The 17,846-nt window shown below is 31.9% G+C and overlaps 1 protein-coding gene and 1 pseudogene across 7 annotated transcripts in view; one reads left to right on the forward strand and one right to left on the reverse strand.

Annotated features, from left to right (window-relative positions):
- Positions 1-17,846, reverse strand: part of LOC129244385 (synapse-associated protein of 47 kDa) — a 149,399-nt gene that overhangs the window by 7,430 nt on the left and 124,123 nt on the right. For 6 of the 7 annotated variants that reach the window (XM_054882016.1, XM_054882025.1, XM_054882008.1 and 3 more), the window contains exon 9: positions 15,674-15,982. In XM_054882016.1, coding sequence (XP_054737991.1) covers positions 15,674-15,982 — 309 coding nt within the window. Of the gene's footprint in view, positions 1-8,126; positions 8,419-15,673; positions 15,983-17,846 lie in introns of all 7 variants that reach the window. The other variant, XR_008582367.1, reaches the window with a different exon arrangement.
- On the forward strand, positions 16,855-16,973 carry LOC129236641 (5S ribosomal RNA; annotated as a pseudogene).

Below are 17,846 nucleotides of genomic sequence, written 5' to 3' on the forward strand. Positions count from 1 at the left end.
GTTGATTTTGGAGTGAAGATCAGCCAGAAGAATTGCAAGAGCTACCAATATATCCAGAAAAGGTCACAGTTTGGTGCGGTTTATGGGCTGGAGGTATCATTGGACCGTACTTCTTCAAAGATGCTGCGAATCGTAACGTAACTGTAAATGGTAGCGCTACCGTGAAATGATATCCAACTTTTTTTGCCCAAAGTGCAAGAGCTTGACTTGCATAAATGTGGTTTCAGCAAGACGGTGCCACATGCCACACAGCACGCGTAACAATGGACTTGTTGACAGGCGAGTCTCTATTCAGACAAGCCTGCTTCAATTAATGCATTGGAAGACAACATTAAAGCATTTATATGTGAGATACCGGCCGAAACATTGGAAAAAGTATGCCAAAATTGGACTAAGCGGATGGACCATTTTAAGCGCAGTCGCGGTCAACATTTGCATGAAATAATCTTCAAACATTAAATTATATGGACTGTACTATCGATTTAAATAAAAATTGCATGCATTTTTTTGAATTTTACGTATGTTTTTGTGAAAAACTTTCCTATAGCTCTTAAAAAATCACCCTTTATTTGTCTGGAAAATGACAACCAGCGATTATTCGTGAGTTCGAGGACCCTAAAGTAAATGAAGTTTGTTTGTTTATTGCACCATTACTTGTTACAATGACAGCATCGCCAAACGTCACGAAGGTGGCAACGTCACGTGAAATGGTTCAAAGAGTGAAGAAGCGACCTGAGCGAAACGAAGTGTCAACCTGAACTGAAGAAGAACTGAAAATATCTGACCGTAGCACCAGCCACATACTGAAAAAGTCAAGTCTTACAAGATCTAAAAGCGGCATGATTTCACACCGAAGCAGCAAAAAGTCAGACTTGAGAGAGCGAAGAAGTTGCTTTGCTTGGCCGTAAGCGGTTAATTTTCATGTTACGAACATTGTGTTTTTTGAAAAGAAAATGTTTCAAATTGAGCAATTCGTAAACTCCCATAACGATAGGGTTTATTCCATTCCGACCATTTATACGAGAATTTGAGTCATCGATTGGCCACCAGGAGGCAGCACCCGCCACAGGTCATGGTTTGGGCCACTGTAACCGCAGATGGGCGCTCTCCAATCGTTTTCATCGAGATTCATTTTCATTTTGCGATTCGTTTCTGAACCGCCTCAAGGCCCATAGTCAAGGCAAAAGGTGCTCATATCGAGCAAAAGTAAATTGAGTCTTAATTTTGTATTATTTTCACACGTCTTTTACTTTGAATTGAATAAAAGTAATTTTTCAACCTAAATTTATGGCCTTTTTAATTGGTTACACTTCGAGTGCCGGACCCTGTACTTGCCACCTTTTGCATAATTTGCATAATTAAATGGCTCTTTGACTTAAGGGGGGACCCTCATTTATCGGGTCAAAAAAATCGATTTTTTGGAAATAATTTTAATCTATTCTACAACTATTTAAGAATATACTTTCAAAATTTCAAGTCGATATCTGTATTTTTGAAGGAGTGACAAAATTTTTAACAGGACGCGACGGGTGGCCTGATCGCCTGTATCCAAAACTTTAAACGCGTTTTTCTCGAAACATCATTTTTCGATTTTGTGTACACAATTGAGAACGCTGTATTGAACCAATCAGGCTTTACAATAGCTCATTTTAAAGATAATTAAATTGTTTTCAATGTGACATTAAGTGTTTTTTTTTAAAAAAGATTTTCATATTTTTTTGTAATTTTAAAGTCAATTTTTATGCATGAAAAATCACTTTTAACATAAAACTGGGTAAAAAATATCAATTTCGACATTTTTTTTTTGAAATCAAAATGTCACATCGAAGGTATTATCCTAAAGTTTTAAAAAAAATTTGGTTTTTTTATTTCAGAAAAAAATTCAGAGCGCTAGAATGTACACAGATAGAATGAGGTGCCATGGACGAGGTGTATATTTCCATACTTAAAATGTTTTTTTTCTTCTCCGAAAATTTTTGTAGACAGTCAAGACATTTATTAAAGTACTTTATGAATTACAAAACGTTTGAAGTTATTTTACCTGAGAAAAAAATTCCCAAAAATGATGCATTTTTCGACCGTCTAAATGAGGGTCCCCCCTTAAAAATAAATAAATTCAACGTCTGAGACAAATTTTAAATCACTTAAAAATCCAAATAAATTGCAAAAGCTACAGAGCCCGACAGACTTTTCCTGAGACTAATTTAAACGCTTCGTACATGCGTCTATTTGCTCTATGAGATTCAAGAAAAATTCATACAATATTGAAAATCGTGTTATAAAAAAGCAATTCGTGTAAAAAACATATTTTGTTTTTTTTTTTAATTTGTGTTAAATCAAATTCGTATAAAAAGGGAGTAAAAAGAGTAGATCTCGGTGAGAAACAGATTTAAGATTTAAAGGGATATCAGTTGTGTTACACCAACTGACCACATCATTTAATAGACGCATCTCGCAGACGAATTATATTTTGTGCGAAAAAACCAACAGGAAATATGCTCTTATAGCATCAATTGTATAAATAACAATAATAACTCAACAAAATATCAGATCACTTTGAGGCAACCATTATATGCATAAGTGAATACAAGGTGGCGCAAAATTAACAACCATATCGGAAGGTTTATACTTTTTGTAAATGGCGTTGTACGTCAATTACATTTGGCACTTGTGAATTAGGCAGCTGCAGTAAGCAAGCAGACAAAAGTAATGGAGCGCGTAAAAGTAAAAAAAAAAAAATTCCATCACTCTAATTAATTAATTTTATGCAAAAACAAAATTGGAAGATTAATTTTGCGCCTCTTTGTATTTATTGATACATAGTATAGGAAATAATCAGTGTTGTACCTATTTACATGCTGCTTCTTACCACACACACCAAACCAATTGAGTTAATGAAGCTAGAAAAGGAAAAACTCAAAATTCCGCCTACCTTCGAAATCAAATTAAAGCTACGAGTTTATTTTCTAAGGATTTTGCGCGTAGCCTAGACAAAGCCCATTGCAGACTTGTACTCTTTTCGGTATACGCACAGTAACTGTAATGTAATCTTTGTTTGAGAACAAAAAATGAAACAAAAATAAGATTAGTGCTATCGGTAGAGAAATGCATAAAATTAACTAATCATTCATTTTGCATGATAACTTATTACTTATATACCATATTTGATGCGTGCTTTGAATAATGTTTTCTTTAGAATAAATATTTACATACTGAGTACGTATACGAGTATATGTACGAATAAGAAGAATTTTGTTTCGGTGCATATTAGTGAAGAGCATGTGGATTTTTTTGTGATTTTAGATTTTTAATTTTAATAATCCTTTCCGTTCTTGCCGTACGCTTTGTAATGCTTATATGAAATAGAAATGATTATTATAATTTTCTTGTAATTATTATATAAAATGTATGCATGTAGGTAAAATATTATATACGTACACATAAAGCAAATGAATGAACGCTAAAAAGCAAGCCAAAAATCAACCACAGCAAAATGTCTAAATAAGTCAAGCGCTAAGTAGCAATTTTAAAAAGAACAACAAAATTTACATCTATGTTTAATAACAAAACAAAAAAAAACAACAAAAAGAATAGAATAGAAATTAAAATTTTAGTAAAATTATTTAAATAAATAGTGTTTTTGATGTTTAGTATTTCAAATTTATTGTTTTAAAGCATTTCAAAAGTTAAAACGCCATCACATTATCAAAGTACATAAGCATAAAAGGAACTAGATGAAAATGTTAAAGTATTTGCATAAGAAAAAGCAGCTTTGCACCTCACTGTAAACTCTGGCTTCCCAATTAATATTTTCTTCTGTCTTAATTTTTAATTCTTAAAGGCGAATGGTACATACAATCAAAGGTATAAAGGAGAAAAATACATAGAAAAAATTTAGAAATAAATTCTTATTGTATTTTGTGTGGTGAGTTAGTTAACTTAAAAAACAAAAATACACAATTTTTCACAAAATAAGATTAAGAATGGATTTGTGAATTTTGACAAGAACCATAGGTGTAATATTTTTTTTTTACCCTGAACCGTCATCCTTGGCGCGTTTCTTATTTTCATGCTTTCACAGTTATATGGGATATGGGGGCGATTCTACAAGGTGGCGCAAAATTATTCATCCAATTTTGTTTTCGAATAGCTTTTTTACAAAATAAAAAAAATTTACGAAATAAAAAAATGATTTTGAGTGACGGAAAGCTTTATTTTGGCCTTTACGCGCTCTATTGCTTGTCTGTTTGTATACTATAGCTGTCTACGCCATTTGCACAAATTATAATTTTTCCGATATGATGATTAATTTGGCGCCACCTTGTATGCCAAGTAATTCAAGTATTTTGAACTTTTTCGTCGTTTATATGTAGGTTTGATTATAATAAGAGGTAAACTGAAAAAATAAAATAATTTTCAAATTTAATCAGTGTTGAAAGTTTTAGTATAAAATTTTTTAGTGAAAATTTTAGTGTAAAATTTTTAAAAGGGATATATCTTCGGTTGTTTTAATTTTTATATAATTTTTTGGTCAAAACATAAGTTTAAAAAAAATTTGTGTTGAAAAAAATTTAGTTTTTTTGTTAAAATTTTTATTTTGTGTGATTTTTGGAAACGAAGGGTTGGTTAGATTTAGTAACTGATGCTTAACTGGTTCGCTGTACGTGTTTGAATGTAACTCGAAATGTTGTGGGAATCCCAATAAGAATCCTTCAGCGATTACGAGCACGGTTTCCGTTATTAATGATAAAAATAAGGAAAAAAAATCGGAGGTGAAAAAAAATTCCAAAAAATTTACAACACAAATTTTTTTTATGCAATTGCAAAAAAAATCAAAACACTTTTTTGATTTAATTCCAAAAAATTTTCAACAATTTTTTTTTTATTTAATTCTAAAAAATGTTCAAAATTTTTTTAAAATTTAAAAAAAAATTTTTTTTCAGTATATTTTTTTAAAAAATGACTTTATTTTATAAACAAATTTTCTGAAAATTTAAAACTTTTTTGAAATTAAACAAACAAAAAAAATGCTCTTGAAAGCATGTTTTATCCAAAAAATTATTTTTTATAATAGAGACTACAAATAAAACAATTTTTTGAAAATTGAGTGTTTTTCAGAAATTAACAAAAACAAAGCTCCAAAAAATATTCAACAAAATTATTATTTTGTTTTTAAAACACATTTTTTTAAGTATATTTTATCCAAAAAATTACTTTTAATTATAATCTTGTAGGCTTGAAACCCATTTCCAATTCAATACTTCAAATGGTATCGCTCAGGTATTTATTTCAATTTGATTAAAGATTAAATAAACAGAAAAAAATATTCTGATTGACCAATGTTTTTTTTAAGTATATTTCAAAAAAATATTTCTTATAATGAAGGCCACAAATAAATAAACCAGTTTACTGATTTTCAAAAATTAACAAAAAAAAATCCAATTATTTTCAACAAATATTTTTTTTAGTTTTTGGTTTTTCAATAAATTGTTTTTTTTTTTTCAAAGAATATTTTATCAAAAAGTTACTTCTCATTATATTCAAGCCTACAAAGAAATAAATTTTCTGAAAAATTTACAATGCCCCAAATACTTGATCACTTCAAATGGTATCGCTCAGTTATTTTTTCCAATTTGATTAAAGATTAAATAGACACAAAAATAAAACCCATTTCTTTGACCATTGCGGACAATATTTATGTTCAGGATACTTTTAATATGAAATTGAAATATCAACGTCAACACGACGAAGGATGACATTAGGTCTACAAAGCAAAGAGGATGACGTGCCAGGGGTAAAAAGGTACGAGAATAAATTTCATAGTGCGTTTTGTGAGTAATAAAAAGCTGGCGTTTAGACTAAACGGTTTAGTATAAGTTGCCAGAAATGAAATTAAACATCTTTACAACAAGAACACAAATAAGATAATTTAAAGAATGCCAAAGGGGGTTTTCAGAATTTACTTTAATTTAATAATGGAACGAAAAAGTGTAAGGAGCCTTCTAAAGAATTGGACATGAGACTCTAAAATAAAATTTATATTCATAAGCTACTAAAGTAATATAAAGGTTAGGCCGTCTTTTAAATCGCAGAAATGTAGTGTTATATTTCCAACATTTAGATTGTCAGGAAGCAATCAAAAGAGGTTTAGAAAACTCATAATCCTTCTAAGGATAAACTCAAATCGCTCACGGGCATTCTCACAGTCCACTGCAGACTGCGTAGTCATCTGCACTTGATTGGGATATGGTCCATTGATTCTTGTCGTTTCTGCGACCAGTCAAAGGAGACTCCAATGCACCTTCTCCTTGAATGCAGCGCTATGGCGTGGAGAAGATTGAGACTTCTGGCCATTGGCAGCCAGAGAAAAGCGACATACGCTCATTCCAACCCAAATCTATCTTAAGTTTAATAAAAGAAGTGGGTCTGGATGAGATAATGTGGTGAGTAGAGGGCTCAAAGGATCTTGCAATCACCGCAATGCGAACTTCCTTAGCTCCCCACTAGATAGTTAACAAGCGCAATTTGCCACGAAACAGTATAATTTATGAGTAGGCTATGCATACGAACAAAAGCAAAAATAAAGGAACTTTTTCTGCGAATTTATTCTTGCCGTATGCATTGTAAAATTTCGCACAGAATTTATGGCAAGACTAAGTATATACACTTACACCCGCTTACACCCTTGACTGGGTGTAACTTTTCTATCTTTTGGTGTTTCATACCCGGGGTTTCGAACCTGGGCACTATCGCATGGTAATCACGTACACACATCACGGCGGCCGCCTATATTACAACATATAAATTCAAGAACTAATTAGAATCAGTTTAGGACTAATTAGGTATGCCACCCGTTATCCGGCTCTGAGCGAATTTCATAAAATCAGCTGATGTGCAGACGTCACGAAGCGGTTTGTTTACGAGTCTGTGAATACTCGTACATATGAAATATCCGTGCAGAATTGGTCTCCAAAATCTCTCAAGTGACATGGCAGCCAAGGTTCTCGCACAATTTTTCCCCATAGCTAAATAGCAAACCTGCCTATCATCCTTGATTGGGTATGGGTGTTGACATTTTCAGCACTTTCTTTACATTTCTTGTAAGAATTTGTTAATTTAAAGACTTAAAAAAAAACACAAATAATTGTAAGCCCAACTCAGCTGATTTGGAGTTCTTGAGTATTTCTAATGGGGTTTTGCGTACGAGTATTCTTGGTAAAATATTCACAATGATCGCACTAACCAACCGTCAGTTAAATTAATCAGACCTTGATGAAAATGAAATTTTCATTTTAAGTCATCATTTAGAAAACAATATGAACCGGACATTAAGAAAATGGCTCTTAATTGGCGCCTACACCCTTTCGGGCTCGGCTCTTAGTGATAACTATTTTTTAGTAATTTACTACTGAGTGCGGATTACAGGAAAGTTAAATAGGAATGGAGTGGAATAGAGAACAGTTTTTTTGCCTTAATTTAATTAGCTGAGTAATAGAAATTGCAACTTAAATTCATTAGGACCGTATTTAAGGTTGCATTGTGGAGGAAAAGATATGTCGAGCGCAAATAACACTTAATAAATGAACAAAACTCAAAGCTAATTCGCTAAAAAATCTAATAAATTTTACAGTTCAATCTGAAGAAGAACAAAAAAGACACACATACATACATATATTTATATGTAACTAAAATACTAAAGGATAGCACTAATAAACGTGGGCATATAGAGACATACACACATCCGCACATACTGATGCACTTGCGCACACACACATACACATACTTATTAACGCATATAAGTCAATAACATACAATTGACTAAAAATCCAACTCCAATGAACGAACGAACAATTAGACAAAAGTAATGAACGGCACTAATTAGCAAACAAAAATTCAAAAATCGAAGTAATACGAACGAATATATGATTTTAATTAAATTTCGTGTTTTTTTTTTGGTTTCAATCAAAATTTAGCATATTTATTTTGGGGTATTATCGGTTTTATATCTGTAAATTTTGGATACAAAAAAAATCGATAAATTGCATAATGATAATTGCATAGTAATTGTGTAATTAATCGTAATTGTAATTGTAATTTATTTGTAAAATCAACAATTCTAAACTTACCACACAAAATTTTTTGTTATGTTTTGACTTTTGGTAATTTTTTTATACATATGTATGTAAATTTTTTCATTTATTTATATTGAGTAAACATATTTTTTGGGTTTCTTTTTGTTGGATTTGCAGTTTTTGTTTTCTTTATTTTGGGAGTTTGGTTTCTTTTCAAATCATTGCGGTTTTTTTTTGGTATTTTGTTTGTTTACATAAAGTTTTTGTGATACTTTGGTTCTTGCTTTTTGTAATTTTGTTAGTTTTTTTCTTTAAATAGTAATTTAGCGTAAATCCATTCAATCTTCTGCAAGATGATTAAAAAAACGAAACGAAAAGAAAAGTAAATAAATAATTGTGAATTTGTTTTTGGTTAAGTCAAATTGTTGTTTTTGTGTTTCTTTTTTGTTTTGAATTTGTACGAATTGCAAATTGGAAAAGGTAAATCTAATATAATTTCTTGTTTGTGTTTCGGGATATTTTCGTTTAATGACTTGTTTCACCTTTTGCTTGAGATAAGATTTTTGTATTTTGTAGGAAATTATTATAATAATAATGGTTTTTTTTGGTTCTACTACAAAATAAAATAAATTAAAAATTATTTTTTTATATATTATTTTAATTTTTTGTTGTTTTTTTGCCTTTAACTTATTGAGTTCGGAAAATGGAAAAATGCAGAAAAGCAAAAGCGAATATGACCATCAAGGCAAATAAAACGAAATTTGAGAACTTCAAGAGGCGAGAGTACTAAGGCGGGGTAGTAGCGAGTAGAAGCGTGCTTTAGCCAAAAACGAACAAAAAAAATTCACAAAAACAAAGAATGAAATAGTTAGTTACTTTGAATGAAAAATGAAAGTAAAGTAGAGTAGTATGAGTATATTTTATTTTTTGGAAAATAAAGTAAAATACAAAATGATGTGTAATGCAATACGTCGCTTGTACGTAATAAATGACGAGTTATTTGCAACAAATTTTAGGTAAGGGTAAAATATTATTTATAGCATTTCTTAGTCTTTTAAAATGTCTGCGATTTTTCACTAAAACTCATTGACTGCGTACAAATTACTGCACTCTAGGCGCTGCATCGATAATTTTCTAAACGAGGGTAAATCAGATACTTATTTAAACCCTAAAAAAAATTGCTCGGCAAAACGTCACACAACTCTATTGGTGAACGATTACACCGCTCTACAAAATTTTCTTTTTTTTCATATGAAATATATTTAGTGCGCTGAACACGATTCTGGAGTTCAAAAGTACCCATTACGCCATGGTTTTAAGAAAATTGTGTGCAAAAATCCATATCGGATCGCCATCTTGGATCCACCAATTTGAAAAATTGACCCCGGGTTTGCAATGAGCTACCCCAAAACTTCTGAGTAGTCATTTTTATAGGCTCAGCTCAATGTAATTTAATAAATTGCAACTCGATGGTGGTCATTGGACCGTCACAGAAAATCCTATAAATTAAAAAGCGCTCATTAAGTGCATGCACTTACTTTTTTATACTATATTATTTTTACATATCTATAAGGATAATAGATAAAGAAATTGAGCTACTCTACTCACTGCTGTCTGCAGGTCCAAACTTTTCCTGAAAGACCCGACATCAAGTTTTGTACAACGGTTTTGCTCACTTTTAGTGATTTCGACCGCCATATTATTTTTCCTATTTTTAAAAGTTCGACTTTCATCAGAATCGAATATCGATCATTTGGATGCATCTCAGGCACATTGAGTGGATCCAAGTTTTTGTTATCTTCGAACCTCTTTGACATTTTGTTTTGTAATTGTTTTGTAATTTGTAAATTGTTTGAGCCAAATTCGGCTAAATTATAATTGCACCATTATGATAATATAGGCAGAGCAGAAGAAGTTTGTGACGATACACTTTCCCAAAATTTCAGTGTTGATGGTCTCCATAGTAAATAATGGCGTCATTTATGATCGCATTCACAAATGGCTTGACAAATTAGTACCTTTCCGCCGAACTTTTCTAACTGAATGGATTTTTTCCATTCTGTAATGTCTTTTCCAGACTGCAAGCAGTAAAGTAGGTTATCCAGAAATATCCTGAAGTCTATTTTTAAATAAGTTTCGTCGCCTATAACCACACAATTTTTTTTTGCAATTTGTGTTCCATACAACTTAAGCTTGAAATCTTTAGTACGCCAAGTTGTTAAGAAAAGTACAAGAGTGTGCAAATTTAAGGTTCATTGTCTCCTCCGGCGTCTACACGATTCCAAAAGCGAATAATTTTAGGTTGTTGCCAAACAACCGGCGGAACTTATCCACCAATTGGTGGCACGCGCCTTAATGTTTTTCTACAAATGGAGATACCTACAGTTTTATGCCGCCTTCGAACGGCAGCTGATTTTTTTCTGAGGAGCTTTTTCATGGCAGAAACACACTCGAAGGCTTGCAATTTTTTGCCGAGGAGCGACCACCATTAGAAAAACTGTTTCTATCATTTGGTATTTCACACCCGGTGTATCGAACTCGGGTACTACCGAATTTCTGTCACGCACGTAATCACGCATTTATTTATTTTTTTGTTTATATTTATTATTTACTTATATTTTATTATTTATTAATATTATTATAATAACTTGTTTCTGAGCTTGTGGTAATTTTTAGCGGAAAATGTTTTTTTGTTTTTGAAATTAATCTCCGATTCAACTTTCTTTAGAAAAGTATCGCTACAAAACTTTAAAATTACATTTTATTTAAATTTGGCAACTCTGCTGCAACCATTTATGCTTGCTTGTCTTTTCATTAAATCAAATTTGTTGCACATAACTCATAGTAAACCACTTACAAGGAAGAATGTATCGCATTACCAATCACCCTGTATAAATTGTAACGGCCTTATTCGTAAATAAATAAAACAACTTTGAAATGCTTTATAAAATTACATTTCCATAAAGTCATTTCAAGTCCGTTTTAATTTTTATGACTTTGGGCTGCAAGTGTTTCACACAAATGTAGTTTAGTATATTTTTATTTTTGTTACTGTTACTGTAGTTGTAGTTGTTGTTTTTTCATCTAGTTAACGCCCTTATACATATAATTTTATATATGTTTGTAGTAGCTACAAGTATCTGTGGGTTAATTTGGTGTACACATAGAATTTTTCGTTTATGACTACGTGGATCTCGCTGAAATATGCAGGTATTTTTTATGGGTGTATGTGTGCTATTATCCATTTTCATTTTAATTTCCTAATTATTTGATATTGGTTTTCTGTTTTCTGCTTTATTTTTCTGGTTTTTTGACAATTTAGAATCTTTGCTGATGTTCGCTAGTAAAATATTTAACGCCTATTTCTATAATTTCTTTATGTAGATATTTCACGTTTCATCTATATAATTTTACTTGATATACATATTTTATAGTTATATTTGTTGTTATATGCAATTCATTTCATATTTATTTTAAAACATTAACGTCTTTCGTGACTTCTTTCACTCTAATAATTAAATGTCATTGCTGTTGTTGTAATAAACGTAACCAATATAAGTTAAGAAAAAAAGAAGGAGAGAGAGAAAAAATGAGAAAAAAGAAAGAAAACACAATTTACACGGTTTGTTTCGGTTTTGTTTTTGTTTGATTGGTTGAATGGAATTATTTTTATTTTTTTATTCTTTTTTGTTTTTTGTGTTTATTAAGCGCAAATCAGCAATGAGACGAATTGAAGTTGTTTTGTGATTAAATTCATTAGAAGAAAGTGCAAAAGAAATGTGGTAAGTAAAAAGTTGCTAAAATGCATGTAAAGCTGTGCCTTTGGAGTATGTCTGAGAAGAAAGCGGTGAAAATAAGGAGGACTAAAACGAAGTCTGCACTAACAACTGCAAATACATACACACATACATACGCATGTTTTGTACGAGAACGAATGCATTGGTAAGTGTTTGATGACTCAGGAGAGAGAATTTAATTTGCAGATATATATGTAAGTATGTATGTGAAGATTCTGAACGACAATGAATGCAAGAATGCATTTGTACTCGTGTGTGGGTTTGTTAAATGGAAAAGTTGAGTCGTACGAAAATCTATTTTTAACAATCGAGTATTAGTTAAATGTAAATGAAGCACTTTGCCGATTAAGGATGAATTTTTTCTTTTGTTTGTGATATGTATGCGGGCTGAATGAAAGGAGAAAATTGAAATTGCATTGCCTTTTTCGAGTGCCGCTAATGCAAAATGCTTGTAGACAAAATGTATGCTCCAACATTCGGAGGCTTTTCAAATACTTCTCCTAATACTAAAATAGAAATTACTGCAACTTTCGTTCAGTTCAGTTCTGTACTTTTCAGGTGAATAACTTGCAGAAAGACTACTCAGCTAGAAGACTTTGATCAAAATATGTTTCAAAAAAAGGAAGATCGATGAAGCTAATTTGCCACCGAATTCAATTTCAGTCCCACTATGGGCTCGTTATACAAAATTCACGAGGATAAGTCCGTAAGTCCCTGAAAATTAGAGCATGTGGGGCTGCTACTTAAACTAATTATTTTGTTTGACAAGAGGGATATTTTAAAAGGAAAGCATGCTAATTGGACGGATCGACGGATTCGTTGGATAGTTATATGGGGGACTACCATTTTTAATTTCCGTCTACGAACATTTTCGTAAAACTAGGAAAAAGTAAAATTCAGCGCTCATGAAGCACTACTTTTTGAGCTAAAAAACCCATTACGAAAACCAAAAAGTGTTGTACAATAAACGACTGGCGAAGGCCAGTTACAATATATTAACAATGGTTCACTCAATTGCAGTACGAGCGTATCAGTACAAGTGACGCCAAGTACGACGGCCGCCTAATTGAGGTTATCACACCAGCGATGGTCGGTAAAGTTCATCGCATAATATTGGGAAGGTACGCAAAAGGGCTGCTAGTTTATTACATGCTGAGTGAGAAACAGCAAGATGTTAAGAACCAATCAAGGCAGGGAAAGGCTAAAGTGGGTCTTTCCGCCGATCAAAAGGTCTTAATTATAGTGTTTTGGTAATATAATATTTGCCTGGTGCCATGCATAGTGATTATCTTAAAAATGAAAAAACGATTATCGCATATTATACAGAGCCGTCGGATCGAGTTGAAGCTGCTCTGATGCAAAAAAACTATCGCAAACGGCACAAAATTTCTTTTCCTCAGCACAGCTGCGTGAATTAGGCTATGAATTGTCCCTTAACCCACGACAGATTTAGTTCCTGCGACTACTTCTGTTAGCAAATATGAAGTAATGGTTGTCTCTTGGTCGATTATCGAGATTATATATGAAGCAAATAGCTATTTTGGGCATTTCTAGAAATCGTATTATTTGGAGCGGCCAACATATGGGGAAAATTGCGTATGGAGATTTTTTTGGCCGGATACAATTTTTGCATGGACCTATCGACCTATGCTCGTATACATCAACAGCGTTGTGTTTGTTTGGCCAATCCCACTTATGTCCTTGATGTATTGTTTAAAAGCCACGAAATAAAAGTTTTAGGCAACACTTTTGAGGCTTTTTCAACAGTCAGTTCTATGTAGACGGAACGACTCGGATTTATATCCGGCCTGGGACTGTCATTTAAGCAGCATTCCACGGGTAGGTTCATGCTGTTACAACAACAACAACTCGGCTCAAATTTGTTTAAAAGCAATTACTCGATAAATCGATAAATATAACCACGCATATTAATGCTAGATGAAATTGAAGTAGATTTTTAGCCAAAAATATTGCCACATGAATCTCCTCAAATATTACGGAAGATCCATATTTAAAATGCAAAAATCTTTGTGTGAAATTCAAAGTTCAATCAGAAGTTTCCGGTTTTTGACCTGTCCGAAATCAGATGCTTGAGAAAAGCCATAGAATTTACCCACATAACTTTAATAATCGGACGACAGATAGCAGGGTGTTGCCAGCTGTATTTTTTTTCGCTCAAAATTTGCATTAGAGGTGCTGACGTCTTTCGAATATACCAATAATTGCGATTACTTTAGCTAACAAACGTTTGCATTCATTAGTAAATATTTAGACATTCCGTTTTGTTAGTGATAGTGCGAAAAAACTTAAGCATATGACAACACAAAATACCAACAGAAATGTATAAAAAAAAAAAAAAAGATCTTAAAAAGCAAATTTGAATAAAATATATAAAAAAAATATTATTAAAGAATATTTGTTTGCTGGGAAACTTAACAAAGACTGCACTAAATTTGTTCAATATTTTCTAATATGTACATATGCATATACTCGCATGTGTGTGTATTAGAAATATAAAAATAATTAAACCGTGAAGGAAAGAATTTAGAAAAATCAACAAAAATTTTACAGAATTTTTTTCGAATTTTTAAAAATCATGGCCTTTGTTAAATAATGAACTTTATTTTTATAAAAAAAAATTTTATAAAAAAATATACATATATAGCCAAAACCTGTGCCAAATATCGTATGTGGATTAATATGGTTGTTGTTAAAGAATGAACTACATACAATTTTTATAAAAAAACATATAGCTACATATAGCTGCTGATATTATCGCTTCAAATAACGTTTGCGCTAATTCTGTTACTCTTCCGAGCTTTTTTACTTCGGCTAAATCTATGTTACCGTCTCTCCTTCTTCGCATGACGCTGCTGTTGATTAACAGTCTGCTCCTACTCTTTTTAACCGCTGTGCTGATTTTTGTTCTATTATGGCTGTTGGCGCAAGTGCTCTCACCGCTGACTTCTCAAACTGGACAAATGGGCAAAATAAGAAATTTATTAAAGCCAAGGGCATTGCGACGGAATTTAAATTGTCTACTGAACTTGCTGTTGCAATCAAAAAGAAGTGGCTACATATTTCTGCCTTTGAACCTTCTGTTTTTGCAGATAATATTATTGGCTATGCAGTCTCTCTTGAAAATTTACAGAATGTTAATTTTATGTTAGGTGTGTACATTGGATATTACAGTAATAAATAAAAATGTATGGCCAGTTGGAATTACTGTCTGTTTATTTCGCTTTTTCCAGAGAATATAGTAAAAATAAACAGGAGAAGCCATTGTCTGTCGCATCATTGAGTGTCCAGACCTACTTGTAATATTCCCCAAAGGAGGTATTGCACATTCACTTTCCGTTGCATGTTAAAATTTTTAAACCAAATTATTTACATAATGCACTTATTTTAGGTCTCTTAATAAAATTAATAGAAGTTTTATTAGGTTCGATCTCGATTTCGCCCTTCAGAAATAACTATTTTTATCTCTGCTGGAATCAAATGACCTTGAAGTCTTATCTCTAAATATTATACCTAAGATATTTTATACCTCTCGTCTGTTTGTAAAGTTTTGTTACCCTAGACTTAATAAATGAAAATGAAAATTATACACTTTACGCCCTTTCACAAACGTGCATTCTTTATTAAGTTTCCCGTAAGTCAAATTATACAATACAACACTAACTTAAAAGTAAGTAAATATGTAAATACATAAGTTTGTACTTGTAAATAAAAAACGAATAATTCAACAAAAAGTTAGTATAAACGAACAAAATAAAATATAATAAAATCAAATCAATTTCTTACCATCACTGCCGATCACTTGATCTGTCATACTGTCAATACCCAATTTACGCATGCCATCTTTGATTTCTTCCAAGTCGGTGTCAGTAGTTGCTTGGAAAGAATCTGAGACGAATTCAGATTCACTGTGGCGTGATATTTGTTTGGCGAGTTTATCAACACCAGCACCGGTGGGTTGTTGTGAAATGGGCGAAATAGGCCCTAACGCTTTGGCGTCTGTATTAGCAGTTGCATTTATTTGCTCATCATTGACAATAGTGGCAGTAGCAGCAACTTCCGTTTGTGACTTGCTGCCGCCAAGCGCGTTTTTGGCTGTTCGCCCATTAGTTAAGGTAAGTCCATTTTTTACATGGATTTTTTTTAATAATTTTTTGATTTATGCAGTATTTTGTTTTTTGTGATTCATACATATATTATTTATTTATATTTTATTTTTGTCATTTTCCGTAATAACCAAAGTTGAATTTAAATTGAAATGAGGCAGCAAAAACAAATACGTACATGAAATGAAAAAGGAGAGGGGAATAAAACATAAAAAAACACAATAATAAAAATGTTACTCATTAAATGAAAACTAATGGTTTAAGTTTTCAAAAACTGACGCGTGTTGTAAGGATGTCAATATTAACGGAAAAGGTTTAATTTAAAGGGGACGCCAATAAAAGTTAACCTCACTCTTTCGGCAGGATTATTCCGGTTATGCATTGATATGTAAGTAAGGTCTCTTTGTAGCACCTTTTCAGCACTATTTTCAATTCACGTGTGATTTTGTTCAGTTATGTTAAATCGAAGTGCGGAGACTTCTATATTTCTTCAGAATAAGTTGATATTTGACTTGTTTTCAGGCTTGCAGAATTTTACATTTTTGTTTAAATATTTCCTATTTGCACTTAATTATGAATTGACCTAATAAAATATTTATTTGAAAAACTGATTATGGCAGGGTGTATTTCAAATCAAAAACTCTAAGGAAAAGGAACGAATATAGCAGTGAAGTCAAACCCAAAGTCGATCATTCTGATATGACAACATCCATGGCTTTGCCGACTGCACTTTATTTTATTAAACCATGATTATTTTTACTTCTTTTTAAAGTACCATGGCTCAAATCTTCCAAAAAAAGTAAGTAAACACGGTGTTTACGATGTATTTTTATGCGTATGCATGGAATTACAGTAAAAACTGTCAACGACCATACCACGCTGAAAACATCGGTTCTCGTTCGATAACCGAAATGAAGCAGCGTCGGGCGCGGTTAGTACTTGGATGGAGGACCGCTTGCGAACACCGCGTCAGTTTCGCTATTAATTTTATTGTTATGTAAGTTTTTTTTAAATAAAATAAAAAATAAAACAATATTTCTGATGAGCTATTTTTAATTTTTTTTTTTGAAGATCGATTAAAGAAAAACTGGGATAACTCAGCCAAATTTCGATCGTTTTAGGCTTGAAAGGTATTTTTTTATTGTAAAAAAAACGGTATCATTGTAAATGTATTTTTTTATTGTTATAAAACAAAATCTGAAAAAAATAAGAATACCATTAAAAAAATTTATTATTTTGATTTTGCATCATTAACCCATTTCAATTTCCTAATTTTTATTTTGCAAATATTGGGATACCTCCGTTCGATTGATTTCGTTGATAAAATTCTTAAACATTTTCATGCAATGTAAAAGTTTTTTTTTGGGACCGAAGTGCTTTAAAGCGACGAAAGAGAGGCCAGAGTATTATATAGTATCAGTCGTAAGCAGTTTGTAAGCAAAACAAATCTAATGCCTTCCTAAACTGACATACCAGAAACCGCAGAATACTTTACCAAAGGTTTTCGATATACTGAATCTAAAATCGGGATTCTTAAAAAAAAACAATAATAATAATAAAACGATACAACATCTTCAATTATACGTTATCTTCTCTTAAATGCTGCTGAGTTTGCTCCAATATCTTCAGCACTTCGAAAACCTTTCGAAAAGTACACTTTGGTTTCTAGTAAAATGTTTTTGCTTAATTTTATAGGACCGTGTAATTTTGAATTAAGCTTTATTGACATAAGATTATGCATACAAATTTTTTTCATACTTTAACCCAAAATTTCTGTAAATGTCCGGGTCTGGTAGCTAGACCATTAAGGTCACTGGGTCCTCCTTTATTTGATAGCCTGGAGCAGTGCTCCA

This window comes from Anastrepha obliqua, chromosome 1 (assembly GCF_027943255.1).
Source record: "Anastrepha obliqua isolate idAnaObli1 chromosome 1, idAnaObli1_1.0, whole genome shotgun sequence".
In the NCBI taxonomy this organism is placed as follows: domain Eukaryota; kingdom Metazoa; phylum Arthropoda; class Insecta; order Diptera; family Tephritidae; genus Anastrepha; species Anastrepha obliqua.